Consider the following 17,072-nt stretch of genomic DNA (forward strand, 5'->3'; position numbering starts at 1 on the left):
ACAGTAGACGGAACTAGACGGTTCATTAATTTAATTCACCATGTAGAATCCTGTCGAATACCTTCATTACTACTGACTTTAGATGCTGAGAAGGCCTTTGACAGAATTCATTGGGGTTACCTGGGGCGCACACTGTCAAAATTTGGGTTCTCCGACAAAATTAGGACCGCGATCATGGCGCTATATAGTTCCCCTTCAGCCTCTGTTTTTACCTCAGGTTTCATGTCTAATAATTTTGGTATCACTAACGGGACCAGACAGGGTTGCCCCCTTTCTCCCCTTATTTTTGCCCTGGCGATGGAACCCTTAGCGGAAAGTATTAGACTTAACCCGACAATAGCAGGCATAAAAATTGGTGATAGAGAACACCGTATTGGCCTATTCGCGGATGACATTCTGATAATTTGTAGAGACCCTGAGGTTTCCATCCCTAGAATTATTGAAGAATTAGACAATTTTGGTAAGCTTTCTTATTATAAAATTAACCCCTCCAAATCCCATATTTTGAATATGGGCTTGACCAACAAAGTTGTTTCCAGACTGAAGGGCCTTTATCCTTTTTCCTGGGCGGAGAATTGTATTCCCTATCTGGGTATTAAATTAACCTTTCCTACTAAAAAATTGTATGACCTTAATTATATTCCACTTTATACGGATCTAAAAAGAATTACTTCCCAGATGCCCAATTTGAAGGTGTCCTGGCTGGGTAAGGTTTCGGCCATCAAAATGATGGTTTTGCCTAAAATTCTCTATACCTTCAGAAATGTACCGATTACTTTGCCCTACCGATACATTCAATCTCTGCAGGCACTACTTATGAAATACATTTGGAAAGGAAGGAAGTCCAGAATTAAGACATCTTACCTGTACCCATCCCTTAAAAATGGAGGAATTAGCTGTCCATCTATTGCGTCTTACTATAAAGCGGTTATTATGGACCAATTAAAGTCTCTGTGGCTTCTAGACACATCAAAGTTGTGGGTGGAGATTGAACATTTTGTATTGAATCGTACCCCTATAGCCCACACATTAATTGCTACTCATTTATTTCATTCTAAACCCTTCTCTGAGCATCCCATGATTGCTGCCATTCATTCTGTTTGGTCTGCCTATGTCATACCACGTCGTCTTTATCATACCGCACACCTGGAAGCCCCAATAGGAGTATTAGAAGCCCTTATACCCCACCTCACGTTAGAAGCATGGATACATAAGGGAATACACAAAATAGGAGATGTATGGGATGGAGAGAAATGTGTATCCTTTGACGATTTACACCACTCATTCGATATCTCTCACAAAGATTTCTATAAATTTCTCCAAGTCAGACACGCCATGGAAACTGTACAGGTACCTCTCTCCACTGTTAACTCAGAATTACATAACTGGTTTTCTCAAGGGGGTTACCATAGAGGAGGCATATCTTGGTGTTATAATTTCTTAGTCAATAAACATAGTGTAATAGAAGATATGAACAAAACTAGATGGGAACAAGATTTAAATGTGTCATTCTCGGATGACCAATGGAGTAGAGCCCACTCAGTTGTACCCAAACTTTCTAGGTGCGTGGCCCACTTGGAGACATCCAAAAAACTGCTATATAGATGGTATTTAGTCCCTGACAGACTAGCCAAATTTACTTCTTCTTCGGAGAAGTGTTGGAGGTGCAAGGAGAGAGGTACCTTCTATCACGTATGGTGGCAATGTCCCAAAATAAGTGTGATGTGGAAACGTATAGGTAGATTAATGTCTAGCATTTGCGGCTTCCCTGTCATACTGAATCCAGCTCTAGCTCTGCTTAATGTAGATATAGACCAATATTCTTCTTTCCATAAGTCTATAATTATTCATATATTAATTGTCACTAGATTTCTCATAGTTAAGTATTGGACTTCATCCCATATTCCATCCATTAAAGAGATCGTTTCTAAAGTTAATCTTAACGGGTGGCACGAATATAAGGTGGCTTCGGCTTGTGACAGGGAGGCTGAATTTCTTACTAGATGGGATGTTTGGTTACAGGGCCCACATAATACAATACAGATATAACGGATAATTGAGGTATTCGGTGAGACCCTGGTATACTTGGGTTTGTACTCATACAGTAAACTAAGACCCGGAAAAATAAAAAGAGGAAGGGTATATTTTACCTATTTGATGGATAGAACTTGTACAATGTGTTAGTTATCTTATGTTGTTATTTATTTACACTTTCAGAGAGGTGTTTCACCTCCTTATATGTTCTAAGTGTATTATGTTCTACTTTTTGTATGTGAAAATCTTTTCAATAAAAAGTATTGTTATAAAAAAAAAAAAAGTAGAGGTGTTGGTGAACAACAACACCCAGGAGACTACAGAGATACAATAGAGGTGTTGGTGAACTACAACACCCAGGAGACTACAGAGATACAATAGAGGTGTTGGTGAACTACAACTCCTTTATACACTCAAACAGCAGAAAGCTGACACGGCATGCTTGGATGTATAGTCTTACAACAGCTGGAGTCACCTCTGCAACTCCAAGCATGCACATACAGCAGAAAGCTGACAGGGCATGCTGGGATTTGTAGTCTTGCAACAGCTGGAGGCACCACTGGAATTCCCAGCATGCCCGAACAGCATATAAAATAACTGGGCATGCTTGGAGTTGTAGTTGTGAAAAAGATGGAGGGACCCCTATCAGGACAGTTTTATAGACAAACAATTATGTTTTTTTACCATTTTTACTTTCACTCTCCACTCTCCAGTGTCCACACTACAGTGAGCACGGAGGCAGCTGCTTCATCACTGGACAGGAGCAGCATGGGGAGGGGGAGATGAGCAGAAGGGGAGGGTGTATGCATAGGGGAGGGAGATGTGGGCGTTACAATATAATAATTTGCTCGGGGGGATAGAACAGGGGGAGGGCAGCAGCTTACAGGAAGTAAGCACAAGGCATGATGGGAGATGTAGTTTTATTTTCACTTCTCCTCCGTAATTCGTGTGCTGATAACGGGAGAAAGACTGGGCCAATTTTGATGGGGGAGACATCGTTGGAAAGGTCTTTCAAAGACCTATTAAATGAGGTAAAAAAAAGTTTTTTTGCCCAGCACTGCAGATGTCCTTTAAGGAATTGCATTTGCAGTGTAAGGCTGGGTTCACACCACATTTTTTGCAATACAGTTCCTGTATCAGGTTTTTAATAACAAATGGATTCCTCAAAACCTGACTAAACTGTATCAAAACATGTGTACAAATTTTAATCCGTATACGGTTGAAAAATGATGTACGGTTGCATCCGTTTTTTAAGAAAAAAATAACATATAAGTTTTTAACTTTTCACTCCATTATTAATAAAGTTTTACTTGTTTGATTGAAATTCCAAGAAAAAAACTGTGCAATGTCAAAAACCGTATGGTGAAAACCGGATGGAACCGTACGCACATACGGTTCTGTTGGGTTCCCATTGACTCACATGTAAAAAAAAATAAAAAAATAAAACGTATACGGTTTAATACGTTTTTTCACCCAGACCAAAAACCGTGGTAGGCTATGGTTTTGGTTACGGGAAAAAAAAACTGACAAAACCGTTCATGATGTAAAACGGACGCAACCGAATGCATCTTTTGGCTTACGGTTTTCAATACAGTTCTGTACGGTTTTCAATGCGGTTCTGTACGGTTTTCAAATTGAAAATGTATACAGGAACTGTGAACCCAGCTTTACTTCTCCAAAACACAACCTCTTCGAGAAGACCACCCTCATATCCAAAGCAGATCTTGTGTGATTAATTTCCAGACCATCATACATTATACATAGTGGTCTTATTTTAAGAAGACCCCCCCCCCCCCCCCCCCCACAGAAAACCAATTTAAAATGGAATTTTGGGTGGTCTTCTCCTAGAGGTTTCACTGTATTATTTAGAACAAAACATATCATCTAATGAAAATAAAGACACAGACACAATAATGTAGAGTGGAAAAATGACATTTTATTTTAGTTCTAGTAGGGGGATACTGGGGATACTGCAAATTTCAGAAATGTGTGTTATCTTTTATTTTGCTATGTGTGAAATATAAATGTATAGGCAAAGCCTTATTATATACTGTGTTGATCCAAAGGAAGGCGAAAACCCCCTTGAGGAAAGAGCCAATTATCCTTATGTAAGGGGGGAAAATTCCTTCCTGACCCCAAATATGGCGATCGGAACAAGTCCCAGGATCAAAAGCCAGTACCTGACCTATCTAATATGGAAAACTAATATGTATTATTTTATATAAAATCCTCATATATTATACTAGTTTTATTATTTATTTTTATACATTGCTATTTGTGGGAATATTTCCCTATTATGGCCGAGATGATCCCAAGGAAGGCAAAACCCCCTTGAGGAATAAGCCAATTGTCCTCAAAGGGGAAAAATTCCTTCCTGACCCCAAATATGGCGATCGGAACAAGTCCCAGGATCAAAGCCGATGTCTACCCCTATCTGTTGTGTGTGTCTGTGTGTATGTGTCTATACTATCTATATATGTACCTGTGTGTATATTTCTATCTACCTGTATGTGTGTGATCCTAATGTATGTGTGATGATGTGTGATACTTACCGGCCTGTGCTGAGGTGTTACAAGCACAGGCCTCTCCTGGGTGCAGAGGGTCTTCAGAAGGTGCCAGATATTGATGGATGTAGAGCTAAGATCCAGGGTAACATCTTGATGGAAATCTGCAGCACTCAGATGGTAGAGATGGCACAGAGCTCTGGGCCGTGGGCTGATCTTACCATTCCCAGCTTGGAGCTATGAAAGAGAATCCTTCCAAGGGGTGAAGAGCTGTCTCTACCTCTGGCCACGGCAGGTGTCCCTTCTTCAGAGCTGCCTTGAATGGTGTAAATGGTGGCTGTGTTCTCCTCTGCTCCAGTTCCTCCCAGTTGATGGTGGTGAAGAATGGGTGGCCTCTGATGCTCCTGTTCACACCCAGCCGCTTCTCAGGATTCTTGCGCAGCAGTTGCTTGATCAGATGTTTCAGGTCAGCAGGGAGCCAAGATGGAATATTAGGCTTCTCTCTGGTGATGGAATTGCGAGCCATTTCTCTGTTGCAGCCAAAGTAGAATGGGGAACGACCTGCTGACATCCGGGATACAACAATCCCCAGGCTCCACCAGTCAACTGCTGCATAGTAGTCCTTCCTCTGGAGCACCTCTGGGGCCATGTAAGGTAATGTGCCCATCACTCCTTGGATCTTGTTGGAGAAGGTGACACCATCTTGGGCAACTCCGAGATCTATGATGCGGATGTGTCCATCTTTATCCAGCATGATGTTATCTGGCTTGATATCTCTGCAATGAAAGAAGAAAAAAGATTGATAAATAAAAAAACAAAAGTAAAATTAGGCAAAATTCGCCGATGGAAATGTGATGTCCCAGTACAGGACATGGTCCTGCACTACACTTAGGCCCTGTCAGGTTGAGTCCCTCGGTGACCTGGGGGCTCTCCTGCAGTGTCTCCCCTGCTGTTATTATAGTGTTATTTAAAACCCCTTTACTCAACAGCCTGTTTTGGCCTCAATGACCAAGGCCTTTTTTTCAAATCTGACATGTGTCTCTTTATGTGGTAATAACTCTGGAATGCTTTTACTTATCAATCCAATTCCGAGATTGTTTTTTTCGTGACATATTGTACTTTACATTAGGGGTAAATTTTGATTGATATATTCAGCGTTTTTTGTAAAAAAAATGAAAAATTTGGCGAAAAAAAATGAAAAATTTGCATTTTTCTAGACTTTACATTTTATGCTTGTACCATAAATAGTCATATCGCACCAAATTAATGATTAATTCACATGTACAATATGTCTACTTTATGTTCCCATCATTTGATAAACATTATTTTACTTTTTTAGAATGTTAGAGGGTTTATAAGTTTAGCAGCAATTTTCCAGATTTTCAAGAAAATTTCAAAATCTGATTTTTCAGGGACCAGTTCAGTTCTGAAGTGGAATTGAGGGGCCTGAATGTTAGATACCCACATAAATCACCCCATTTTATAACCTGCACCCCTTAAAGTAGTCAGAATGACATTAAAGAAGTTTATTAACCCTTTCGGTGCTTCACAGAAATGAAAGCAAAGTGGAGGCTGAATTTAAAAATTTCATTTTTTTTGCAGATTTTTCATTTTTATCCATTTTTTTCTGTAACACAATAGGTGTTGACAAAGAAATAAAACTCAAGATTTATTCCCTGAATTCTGACGTTTTTAGAAATATCCCATATGTGGCCGTTTTGCGCTATGTGTCTCTCATGCAGGCCTCAGACATGAAGGAGTGCTATGTGGATTTTGGGGCACCCTCTTAGTTTAGGATATTTTGTTGGCATCATATAAAGTTGCAGAGGCCTTGGGGTGAAAAAATATTTTTGGGAGACAAGTTGACGCTTTTATTGGTACCATTCTGGGGTACATGTGACACTTTGAGCGTTTTTTATTTTATTTTTTATGAGGTGATATACATAAAAAAATCTATTCTGCAGTTGTTTTTTATTAAAATAATTTAGGTCGTTCGTCATGCGGTATAAAAGACATGTTAACTTTACTCTGCAGGTTGATACGGTTACGGCGATACCAAATTTCTATGCTTTTTTTTATATTTTAGTTCATTTATAGCATAAAAACGATTTTAGTAAAAAAAATCACGTTTTTAATTCGCCGTATTCTGTGAGCCATAACTTTTTTATTTTTTCACTGACGCAATTGTGTATGGACTCTTTTTTTGCGGGACATGTTGATGTTTTTGGGGGGACTATTTTTGAGTTTGTGTTGGGGTGTATTATATATATATATATATATATATATATATATATATATATATATATATATATAATTTATTTTACTATTTTTTTCCAATTTTTTTCATTTTATTATTCATATTTTTTATTTTAATTTTTTTTCACATTTTTATTTCACTTTTTTAATTTCTTTTTCACTTTATTTCACATTTAACTTTTTTTTGTTTTACTGTTATACACAGAATTCAATGGAGTACACATCTGTACTCCATTGAATTTTGCCTATGTCTGTCAGTACTGACAGGCATAGGAAAGATCAGTCCCTACCTTAGGTAGAGACTGATCACTCATGTTGCCATGGCAACGGAGGCTACTGTCAGTCCTCCGGTTGCCATGGCAACCATCAGCGCTCTGCTTTCACTTTGCAGAGCGCCGATGGTGACAGTTGGAGCTCCCTCCTTCTGTAATCCTAATTGACGCCGCGGTCACAGTGACCGCAGCGTCTACAGGGTTAACTCAGGATCGGAGCTGCGCTCCGATCCTGAGTGCTGCGGGTGGCCTCCCCCAACGGGGCCCCTCTCACCACCGATCGCTTCACTGAATGAAGCGACGGAGGAGAGGGGGAAGGAGGAGACCGCCGCCAGATCCCTGTTTTCGGTTCGTCTGAACTGACGGACCAATAGCAGCGATCGCCGGCCAGGGACCGCTGCGATTGGTCCCTGGCCGGCTTCAGGGAGGTCCTGCTGTGTAGCACAGCAAGTTTCATAAAACTGTCACAGCGCGCGGCGGCGCTGTGACAGTTTATGTCCATCAGGTACATGTACCTGATGTTGCGCAAAGTCACCGCTAATCATCAGGTACATGTACCTGATTTTGCGTAAACGGGTCAATGTAATAAGATTATAGTCAGTATGTCAATGTATAGTCAGTATTAAGGACCTTTGGAGGACTCTAGTAAATGTCTAAAGGACCTGTGAAATGTCACATGTTATGTTTATGTTATCACATGTTACTCAGAGGCCACCAGGTTTACACATGACCTGCAGCATGACCAATGGGCTTTGGCTCAGCCCCCTCTATATAAGGCCATTACAATTCTCTCTCTTTGGCTCATCCATCACGTTACTGAGACCAGCAAACACCAGAGATCTCAGTAGGGCTGCAATGATTATTCGATAAAATCGATGAAATTCAATAGCAGGATTCGTTGTTGACGAATCCCATTATCGAATAATTGTCCGATTTGTTGTCTGGGCGCTGGCAGTCATAAGGCTGCTGCGGACATGTGGCTAGATGCTAGGCTGCACCACCGCAACCTCTGTCGAAGTCCCTGTCCCACCCTCCGCTGACCCACTGCTCACCAATCATGTGTGCTGCTGCTTCTCACCTCCCCTTCCTGGAATAGTTCAAACTTCAAACTGTAAAATTCAAACTCCCTGCTGTTCTTAATGAGTGCAGGAGATTGCACCTGTGTAGTGTAACCATGGTGACCATACAGCTAAGAATATACCACTGTATGTGCAGGGAGGGAGAAGGAGGAAGGCTGTTAGGTCTATGTATATGTGTTATTGTGTGTATGCAGCAGAGTTAAGTGTGTGATTGTGTGCATGTAGCAGAGTTGAATGTGTGTGTGTAGCAGAGCCGAGTGTGTATATGCAGCAGAGTTGAGTGTGTTAAGTGTGTATGTCACAGAGCTGAGTGAGTGTGTGTATGTAGCAGAGCTGAGTGTGTGAATGTGTGTATGTAGCAGAGCTGAGTGTGTGAGTGTGTATATGTAGCTGAGTTTTGTGTGTGTATGCAGCAGAGTTGAATGTGTGTATGTAGCAGAGATGAGTGTGTATGCAGCAGAGTTGAGTGTGTGATTGTGTGTATGTAGCAGAGCTGAATGTGTGAGTGTGTATGTGGCAGAGCTGAGTGTGTGAATGCGTGTATGTAGTAGAGCTGAGTGTGTGAATGTGTGTATGTAGCAGAGCTGAGCGTGTATATGTGAGTATATGTAGCAGAGCTGAGTGTGTGAGTGTGTGTATGTAGCTGAGTGTGTGTATGTAGCATAGTTGAGTGTGTGAGCGTGTGTCGCAGAGTTGAGTGTTTTAGTCTGTGTATGTAGTAGAGCTGAGTGTGTGTATGTAGCAGAGCTGAGTGTGTGAGTGTTTGTATGTAGCAGAGTTCAGTGTGTGAGTGTGTGTATGTAGCAGGATTGAGTGTGTGTATATGTAGCAGAGCTTAGTGTGTGAGAGTGTGTAAGTAGCAGAGTTGAGCGTGTGATTGTGTGCATGTAGCAGTGCTGAGTGTGTGATTGTGTGTATGTAGCAGAGCTGAGTGTGTGAGAGTGTGTATGTAGCAGGGCTGAGTATGTGTGTATGTAGCAGAGTTGAGTGTGTGATTGTGTATATGCAGCAGAGTTGAGTATGTGATTGTGTAAATGCAGCAGAGCTGAGTGTGTGATTGTGTAAATGCAGCATAGCTGAGTGTGTGATTGTGTAAATGCTGCAGGCTGAGCGTGTGAGTGTGTATCTAGCAGAGCTAAGTGTGTGCGTAGTCATGCTTGCACATAATCACACATTCAGCTCTGCTCCATACCAATGTCACACAATAATTTCTGCTACCAGGGAGCCTCCAGCTTTTGCAACTCCCAGCATGCCAAGTTTTGCAACACTTGGAGGCATTCTGGTTGGTAAACACTGATATAGAGGTAAGGGGACAGATTGTTCAGCAAAATTACATATTTGTTTAAACCCAGACATTGCTCTACACATACCCCCATGAGTATAGCAATATATATATATATATATATATATATATATACACACTTCAATACCCATGGGTGCATGTGCAGAGCATTGCACACTTGTGTCTGTAGTACACACACTAGGATGCAATGCTCTGCACATCCCCATGTGTATAGTAGTGTAAGTGTGTACTAGATACACACTGCTATACACATGGCAGTATGTGCAGAGCATTGCATCCTAGTGTCTGTACTGCAGACAGTAGGAAGCAATGCTCTGCACATACCCCCATGGGTAAAGCAGTTTGTATGTAGTACATATACTTCTATACAAATGGGGGTTCACCCTAGTGTTTGTAGTACCACAGAATCTGTACTACAGACATGGGTCGGGTTCAATGCTCTGCAGTCTGCACATACCCCCATGTGTATAGGAGTGCTATCTATAAAGTGTAAAGTAAAAAACAATAGAATGTAAATAAACCATTCGCCCAATAAAAATTAGCCTCCGCTTTTCCTTTTGCTTTAGAAAAAAAGTAAAAAAAAATTTTGTTTTAAATGTTAGTAAATCATTAACATTTCATTTTAATAGTTTAGACAGTTACCCATGTGGCAATATCACATTTACACAGTTCGTAGAGAAAAAAAGTCGGCAACTCACCGGTCTTCTTCTTAAGTTTTATTGATACTCACATAATAGTTACAGGAGAGGGACAGTGTGGGGGGGAGGGGTACAGCAGGCAACAGTAGCCGTTTCTCACAGGTTAGTGCTTCATCTGGCCTATACTCAGGTCTGGATTGCAGGTACATTTATTCAGGTATTAGACACACCTTCCTCCAATCACCTTAGACTCATTACGAATCACGTGGTTAAAAACAATGACAACAAGGGAGACATAAGAGAGGAGTGATCAAGCAGTAAAGACATGCTGCCATATCTATTCTATCATTAAGACCTAAAGGGCCGGTGGCATTAGTTTATATTATCCAGTGTGCTTCTCTTTTTAATAGTTTCTTTTCCGTTCTAACTCCAGCTGAGGGGTAGACACGTTCTAATCCTATAAATGTAACACTTCTGAGTTGCCATTGTGCGATTCTATTACTTGGGATATGAGGCGAGGGGCGCCTTTTCTGGTGCGGATAGAATAAAATGTTTTCTAATACGTGTGAACAGGTTTCTAATTGTTTTGCCTGGAAGGCTTCAAATCTACAGTCATTCCAGTGAGTCAAGCCTATGTCCGCTGTCACTATCCACAGTCTAGTCAAGCCTCAACTCAATTCTACTACAAGTATAGCTGATCCCAGCAAGCTGCGAGGTCCTTCTGTGTTCCTGGCCACCTCTCTGGGATTCTGGCCTAGCTGTGAAGATAATAACACCTATCTGACCTCAGTAAAGCCTCTGTTAAAACATAACCTGGTAGTGGACTCTCATTTTCACTGCCTTGCTATTGGAATAGCGGAGATGCCGCTTGGGTGGTGCCGGTACCCAAAAACCACTCTGGCATCATGAACATTATGGGTTAATAACACCTTGCCCCTGGAGTTAATACCATCTTGCCCCATCCACCTACACCGCTACACCCTGTGGTCCTGCCATCACCGTGGGTAACCACAGAAAGTTGGGTGCATTATTTACAATATGACAAGGAGAAAGGTGTGGGGAAGTTATACATACCGGTGGACGATGTTCTGTCTGTGAAGGAACTGGAGGCCACATGCAATCTCAGCTGTGTAAAACCTTACTGTGTCGGTGTTCAGACTGCTGCACATTCTGAGCAAAGCCTCCAGGCTGCCGCCGGACAGATACTCGGTGATGAAGAAGGCATTGTCCTGAGACTGCTGTGCAGCATACAGGTGACACAGGAACGGGCAGTCTCGGGCCAGCATGAGTATCCGTCGCTCTCTCTGTAGGGTTGCTGCATTGTTCGCTGTTTTGGTGATTCCTTTTATGGCGACGTAGTTGTTTCGGCCGGGGACTGATGCCAGGCCCACCTGAAAGAAACCAAAAGGAGCAATTGAGCAAATGGAAGACTATGAGAAATATTATGTATTTACAATACCACATAGGTATAACTATGGGAAATGTTATGTATTTACAATACCACATAGGTATAACTATAAGAAATATTTTCCGTTATTTCCAATACCACATAGGTATAACTATAAGAAATATTTTCCTTTATTTCCAATACCACATAGGTATAACTATAAGAAATATTTTCCTTTATTTCCAATACCACATAGGTATAACTATAAGAAATATTTTCCTTTATTTCCAATACCACATAGGTATGACTATAAGAAATATTTTCCTTTATTTCCAATACCACATAGGTATGACTACAGCCAACTGTAGATAGGGACTGTGTGGGGATGGTCTGTTTTATTTCCATAGGTGAATCCTAGGTGCATTAAGATGTAGTAAGGATGTAATGAATACATAAAGTTTCACAGGAGAAAACCCCAACATAATAACATCATAGCTCCCCTAACCCCCACATTACTGTGCATCAAATAAGCTTCATCCCCCCAACCCCCACATTACTGTGTATCATATCAGCCTCATCACCTACCCAACCCCCATATTACTGTGTATCATATCAGCCTCATCACCCCCTCAACCCCCACATTACTGTGTATCATATCAGCCTCATCACCCCCTCAACCCCCACATTACTGTGTATCATATCAGCCTCATCACTACCTCAACCCCCACATTACTGTGCATCATATCAGCCTCATCACCTACCCAACCCCCATACTACTGTTCATCATTGCTGCCTCATCACCAGCTGGTTTTGGAGGGTAGATCAGGCTTGGGTGGTCTATGACTCCCTATGCATAGATTAGCATCCCAAGTATGGGCCACTGCGAAAAATCTTCTCATATATTGACATCATGTTAGATAGACAACTGTGGTCTGATCCCCTGCTGCCCCACTTTTCTACGACATTGGACCCTCAGTTCTGGAGATCCCATGGGTTTCTCACTGTAGATAATGTACATGACGGTACTGGATTTAGGGACTTTCAATATTTCCAAGATAATAAGGACATCCCACGACAATCTTTTTATAAATACCTCCAGCTCACACACGTATTCTTGCTACAATTCCCGGCTTCTTCCGCACCCTTCTCTCACTTCCCCATTATAGGTGTTTTTAAGTCACAAGGCCCTAGGGGCCTAATATCTGCTCTCTATACCACCCTGTTAAGTGCTAAGATGGAGGGGGATCCACTTCTAGTGGAGCCATGTTGTAAAGCAATCATACCTGACTTGACTGAAGAGGAGTGGAGTGATGCTCTATCTTCTCACCTGTATGTTTCTCCCTCTATTTATAACAAACTCATCCAACTATGTATGCTCCATCAGTCTTACCTCACTCCAATTTGACTTGTCCGGATGGGCAGACGTTTGACCTTGGATTGTCGTAGATGTGGTGCCGGTGAGTCAGACTACCTGCATATGATGTGGTCCTGTCCAGCCATTCGTGATTTTTGGAATATAGTTGTACAATTTGTGGGAACCCTGAATCGCCAGGTACAAATGGATAATAAACTGTGCCTATTGGGCCTTTTTGATGAGGAACAATGGAAGCACAGTGAAATTGATTTCCTTAGGGAGGTACTATTTTTAGCCCGCAAGGCCATAGCCCTGCGCTGGATGGATCCAAGAGTCCCAACCCTCTCTGGCTGGAAGGCTTTGGTTAATATGGCTGTGAATTATGAATATTTGGTCAACAAGCACTACAAGAACCCCTCCAAATTCTATAAAACATGGTCCTGATGGTGTGCTCCTCCACAGGAAAGCTATAATGTTTCACGCTTCTTGGCTCTCAGGGATCAACTAAGCCCACCCCCGCCATGATCTCCCCTTTGCCATTCTTATGTATTCTCTTTTCTACCCAGTTAGATCTATTTGGAACCCGGTATTTTTCTCCAAAACCCCTCCCCCTTCCCGTCCTTGTCTTTTTCTTTTTGTTTGTCCTTCTCTCTATCTTGTTGTCGAGTGAGTGTTGTCTGTCTACATGTATGTCCAGTCGCTGGACTTTCTTGAGACCCACTGTCTTGTGTCTGTCGAGTCTCATCTTGTGTTTTTCCATGTATTGGAGTTTGCAATTGTTCAGAGTAGGATGTATATGTTCACCTCTTTTATTGCACCTGTTCACCTCAGCTGACCTGCCGGTCAGGATTATGCAGTCTCCTGTTTTCATGCCTTATATTGTCTATGATTATGTTGTACATATACATTACAATAAAGTCAGTTAAAAAAAAAATTCCAACCCAAGTAACGATAATTAAACAATTAAGACCCCTATATAAGGCCCCCTACCCCTGGCCAGAGAGCTTTTTTTCAGCCCTGTGTTGGACAGTAGGATGGCTGCAGGCTCTTGTGTATATGTTTGTATTTAGCTGGGGCTGCACTGCTCCTGCAGTGTGGTCCGGCTCTGTTTTTGCCAGCACCCTGATCTGTAGTTTTTGTTGATATCACTTTTGCATATATGTGACTATTTTATTCCATTGTTTCTGAGATGTGGTGTCACCAGAATATAATGCACAAGTGGTACCAGGAAAAACTACAGATCACAGCGCCTGTATGTATAGGTATATATTATATAAAAAAATATTACAACACTCCATAGAATAGTGAAAAGGTGGTCTTTTATTTTATCACATCACTGCAACATTTCATCTTCTCAGTGAAGCCTTTTACAAGCATGTTCACACATCACTAAGGGGCTGTATATGCCCAGATACATAGGGACAAAACCTATGCAGATGAACACTTCACCAGTTGCCCATAACAACCAATCAGATCGCTTCTTTCATTTTTCAGTGGCCTTTTTAAAAATGAAAGAAGCCATCTGACTGGTTGCCATGGGCAACTAGACATTTTTTCCTAAGCACAGGTTTTGATAAATCTCCTTATAATATACAAATAAAGTACAATACCAAACACTATAACATGTATATTCATCATACATATATAAAGACAATTCATCATGGTGACATTATATATTCAATACATGTGAAATACATATAAGTTCAGAATTGTGTCAGTGAATAAAAAAAAAATAGATAAATGGCTTAAAAAAGATAACTACAGATAAATAAACATACAGGGGGAGATTTATCAAAACCTGTCCAGAGGAAAAGTTGCCAATTTGCCCATAGCAACCAATAAGATCACTTCTTTCAGTTTGCAGAGGCCTTGTTAAAAATGAAAGAAGCGATCTGATTGGTTGCTAAGGGCAACTGGGCAACTTTTCCTCTGGACACGTTCAGATAAATCTCCTTATAATATACAAATAAAGTACAATACCAAACAATATAACATGTATATTCATCATACATATATAAAGACAATTCATCATGGTGGCATTATGGCCCAGATTTATCAAACTGTGTGAGAGAAAAAATGGAGTGATTTTCCGATAGCAACCAATCACAGCTCAGCTATCACTTTACCAGAGCTTGTTAACTGAGCTGTGATTGGTTGCTGTGGAAAAATCTCTCCACTTTCTCTCTCACTCAGTTTGAAAAATCTGGGCCTATATATTCAATAATTCAATACATGTGAAATACATATCAGTTCAGTATAGTGCCAGTGAATAAAAAAAAATAAAAAAATAGATAAATGGCTTTAAAAAGATAACTACAGTGAAATAAACAGGGGGAGATTTATCAAAACCTGCCCAGGGAAAGTTGCCCAGTTGCCCATAGCAACCAATCAGATCGCCTCTTTCATTTTGCAGGGGCCTTGTTAAAAATAGAAGAAGCGATCTGATTGGTTGCTATGGGCAACTGGGCAACTTTTTCTCTGGACAGGTTTTGATAAATCTTCCCCACAGTATCTGACATAACTGAGTACAACCCCTCACATTTTTGTAAATATTTTATTATATTTTTACAACAACACCATCAGAATAAAACACAATAGTACAAGAGGCCCAATATGAAATATTTGTAACAGCCTAACATAAGTCAAGTAGGAGTTTATTTTTCTTTTTGCAAACATACTGTACCACAATTCATAATAGTAAGAAGTTATTATATTATTATACACCAACATAACCCTACACAAATGGATCACATATCAATAACAAACCACTTGTAATATGTCTATAAAGAACAGTAGACAAGGACTTTGGGTTGACAGTCAATGTTATTTACATGCCTAGGGGCACTATGTATAATATATATGAACCAGACAGGTAAATAACAATGCAACTACCCCCAATCTGCTCTCTAATACAGTCTAATACCCCTCTCTAGAAGACCGGACCTAATAAGGAGACTTATTAAAGTGCAGCGTTATATAAGGGCCCGATATCTGTCACACACAGGGATATAAACATTACTGGAGGTCTCTAGTGCTGCAGATATGTGATATATAGGAGTGATCATGGGGGCTGGCTATATACTGGACTGTCTGTTCTACACCCCATTATGTACAGCTATCCTCATGAGCATAAGGGCTGAAAACAGAAAGCAATAATATCACATTTATCTACAGAATACAAATGGGAAAAACACATTGACTGTCCCTTTAACAGGAAATAAACTTAAATAAACTTACCACTCCAAAGCTGCCCCTACCCAATACCTGATGGACAGTTAGGTGTGTGATGTTAAATTTGGGGTAGTTGCTTGATGTTCCGGGGTCCTGGCTGGTGCCTGGTCTTGGCTCCTCATCCTCCAATACTCTGGCATCCTCTCCTCTCCTCTTTTTCTCCACCTCCTCACTCTCTTCCACCTTCTTCCTCTTCTCTTCTCTCTTCTCCTCCTCTTCACTCTCCTCTTCTCTCTTCCTCTTCTGACCTGTCTTCTCCTCCTCCTCGCTCCCCTCTTCTCTCTTCCTCTTCTCTTCTCTCTTCTCCTCCTCCTCTTCTCTCTTCCTCTTCTCTCCTCTCTTCTCCACCTCTTCACTCTCCTCTTCACTCTTCCTCTCCTCTTCTCTCTTCTCTCCGCTCTCCATCTGCTCCTCTTCCCTCTTCATCTTCTCCTTCTCGCCGTCTCCTCTTCCTCTAGAAGCCGCTATCTCTGGGATCCTGTAGACGTCCGTCCGCTCGGTCCAACTGTGAGTTGTGGGTAAACAACAACAACAGCCGTTGTCCAGGTGATGTGTTGTCATAGAAACATCAGGTGGCACCTGCTGCCAGTGGTCCAGGGACCTGTGCATCCATATACACTGTAATGTGGACATCATGGTGATAGCCTAGTGTCCAGAAGAATGGAGACATTCATGGCTGGTTCTTGTAGTGCTGTTTTATTAGTAGATGGAGCAGAGTGATGTGACTTTTATGTGTTGTATAGGTTGGCAGTGGTGCCCATAGACTCTGCTGGAAGGTTATAATAAGGGCGGTTGTGGGGGAATCCAAATGATCCTGGTGCAGGAATAACCAGCTATTGTACCTGCTGCTAATGGTAGGAATAATAAAGCCTTGGAAGGGCCTCTAATGTTCTGCTACATCCAATAAGTGGTCATCACCCACATACATTAGGTTGTAGGTCCATTGGGCAGTATATATTGACATGATACGGCTTTACCATCACTAGGACATTATTTTAAGCTGAGTATCATGAA

General features: G+C 41.2%; 2 protein-coding genes across 2 annotated transcripts in view; one reads left to right on the top strand and one right to left on the bottom strand.

Moving 5' to 3' along the window:
- LOC130291911 (protein kinase C epsilon type-like) overlaps positions 1 to 17,072 on the top strand; it is a 226,882-nt gene that overhangs the window by 34,688 nt on the left and 175,122 nt on the right. The gene's annotated exons all lie outside the window — the stretch shown is intronic.
- Positions 3,958 to 16,593, bottom strand: LOC130291547 (protein kinase C delta type-like). The gene is made up of 3 exons (XM_056540417.1): positions 16,065 to 16,593; positions 11,161 to 11,477; positions 3,958 to 5,314 (listed from the first exon to the last, which is right to left on the bottom strand). Exons 1-3 carry the CDS (start codon positions 16,482 to 16,484, stop codon positions 4,756 to 4,758), a joined length of 1,296 nt encoding a protein of 431 aa, XP_056396392.1. The 5' UTR covers positions 16,485 to 16,593; the 3' UTR covers positions 3,958 to 4,755.

The sequence above is a fragment of the Hyla sarda genome, chromosome 9 (assembly GCF_029499605.1).
Source record: "Hyla sarda isolate aHylSar1 chromosome 9, aHylSar1.hap1, whole genome shotgun sequence".
In the NCBI taxonomy this organism is placed as follows: Eukaryota; Metazoa; Chordata; class Amphibia; order Anura; family Hylidae; genus Hyla; species Hyla sarda.

Coding starts and splice junctions, on each gene's coding strand:
- LOC130291547 (XM_056540417.1), bottom strand. CDS start 16,484: ATGAAGAGGGAAGAGGAGCAGATGGAGAGCGGAGAGAAGAGAGAAGAG. Junction 11,478..16,064: donor GTAGGGGCAGCTTTGGAGTG/GTAAGTTTATTT, acceptor GGTTTCTTTCAG/GTGGGCCTGGCATCAGTCCC. Junction 5,315..11,160: donor AGACAGAACATCGTCCACCG/GTATGTATAACT, acceptor CTTTCATTGCAG/AGATATCAAGCCAGATAACA.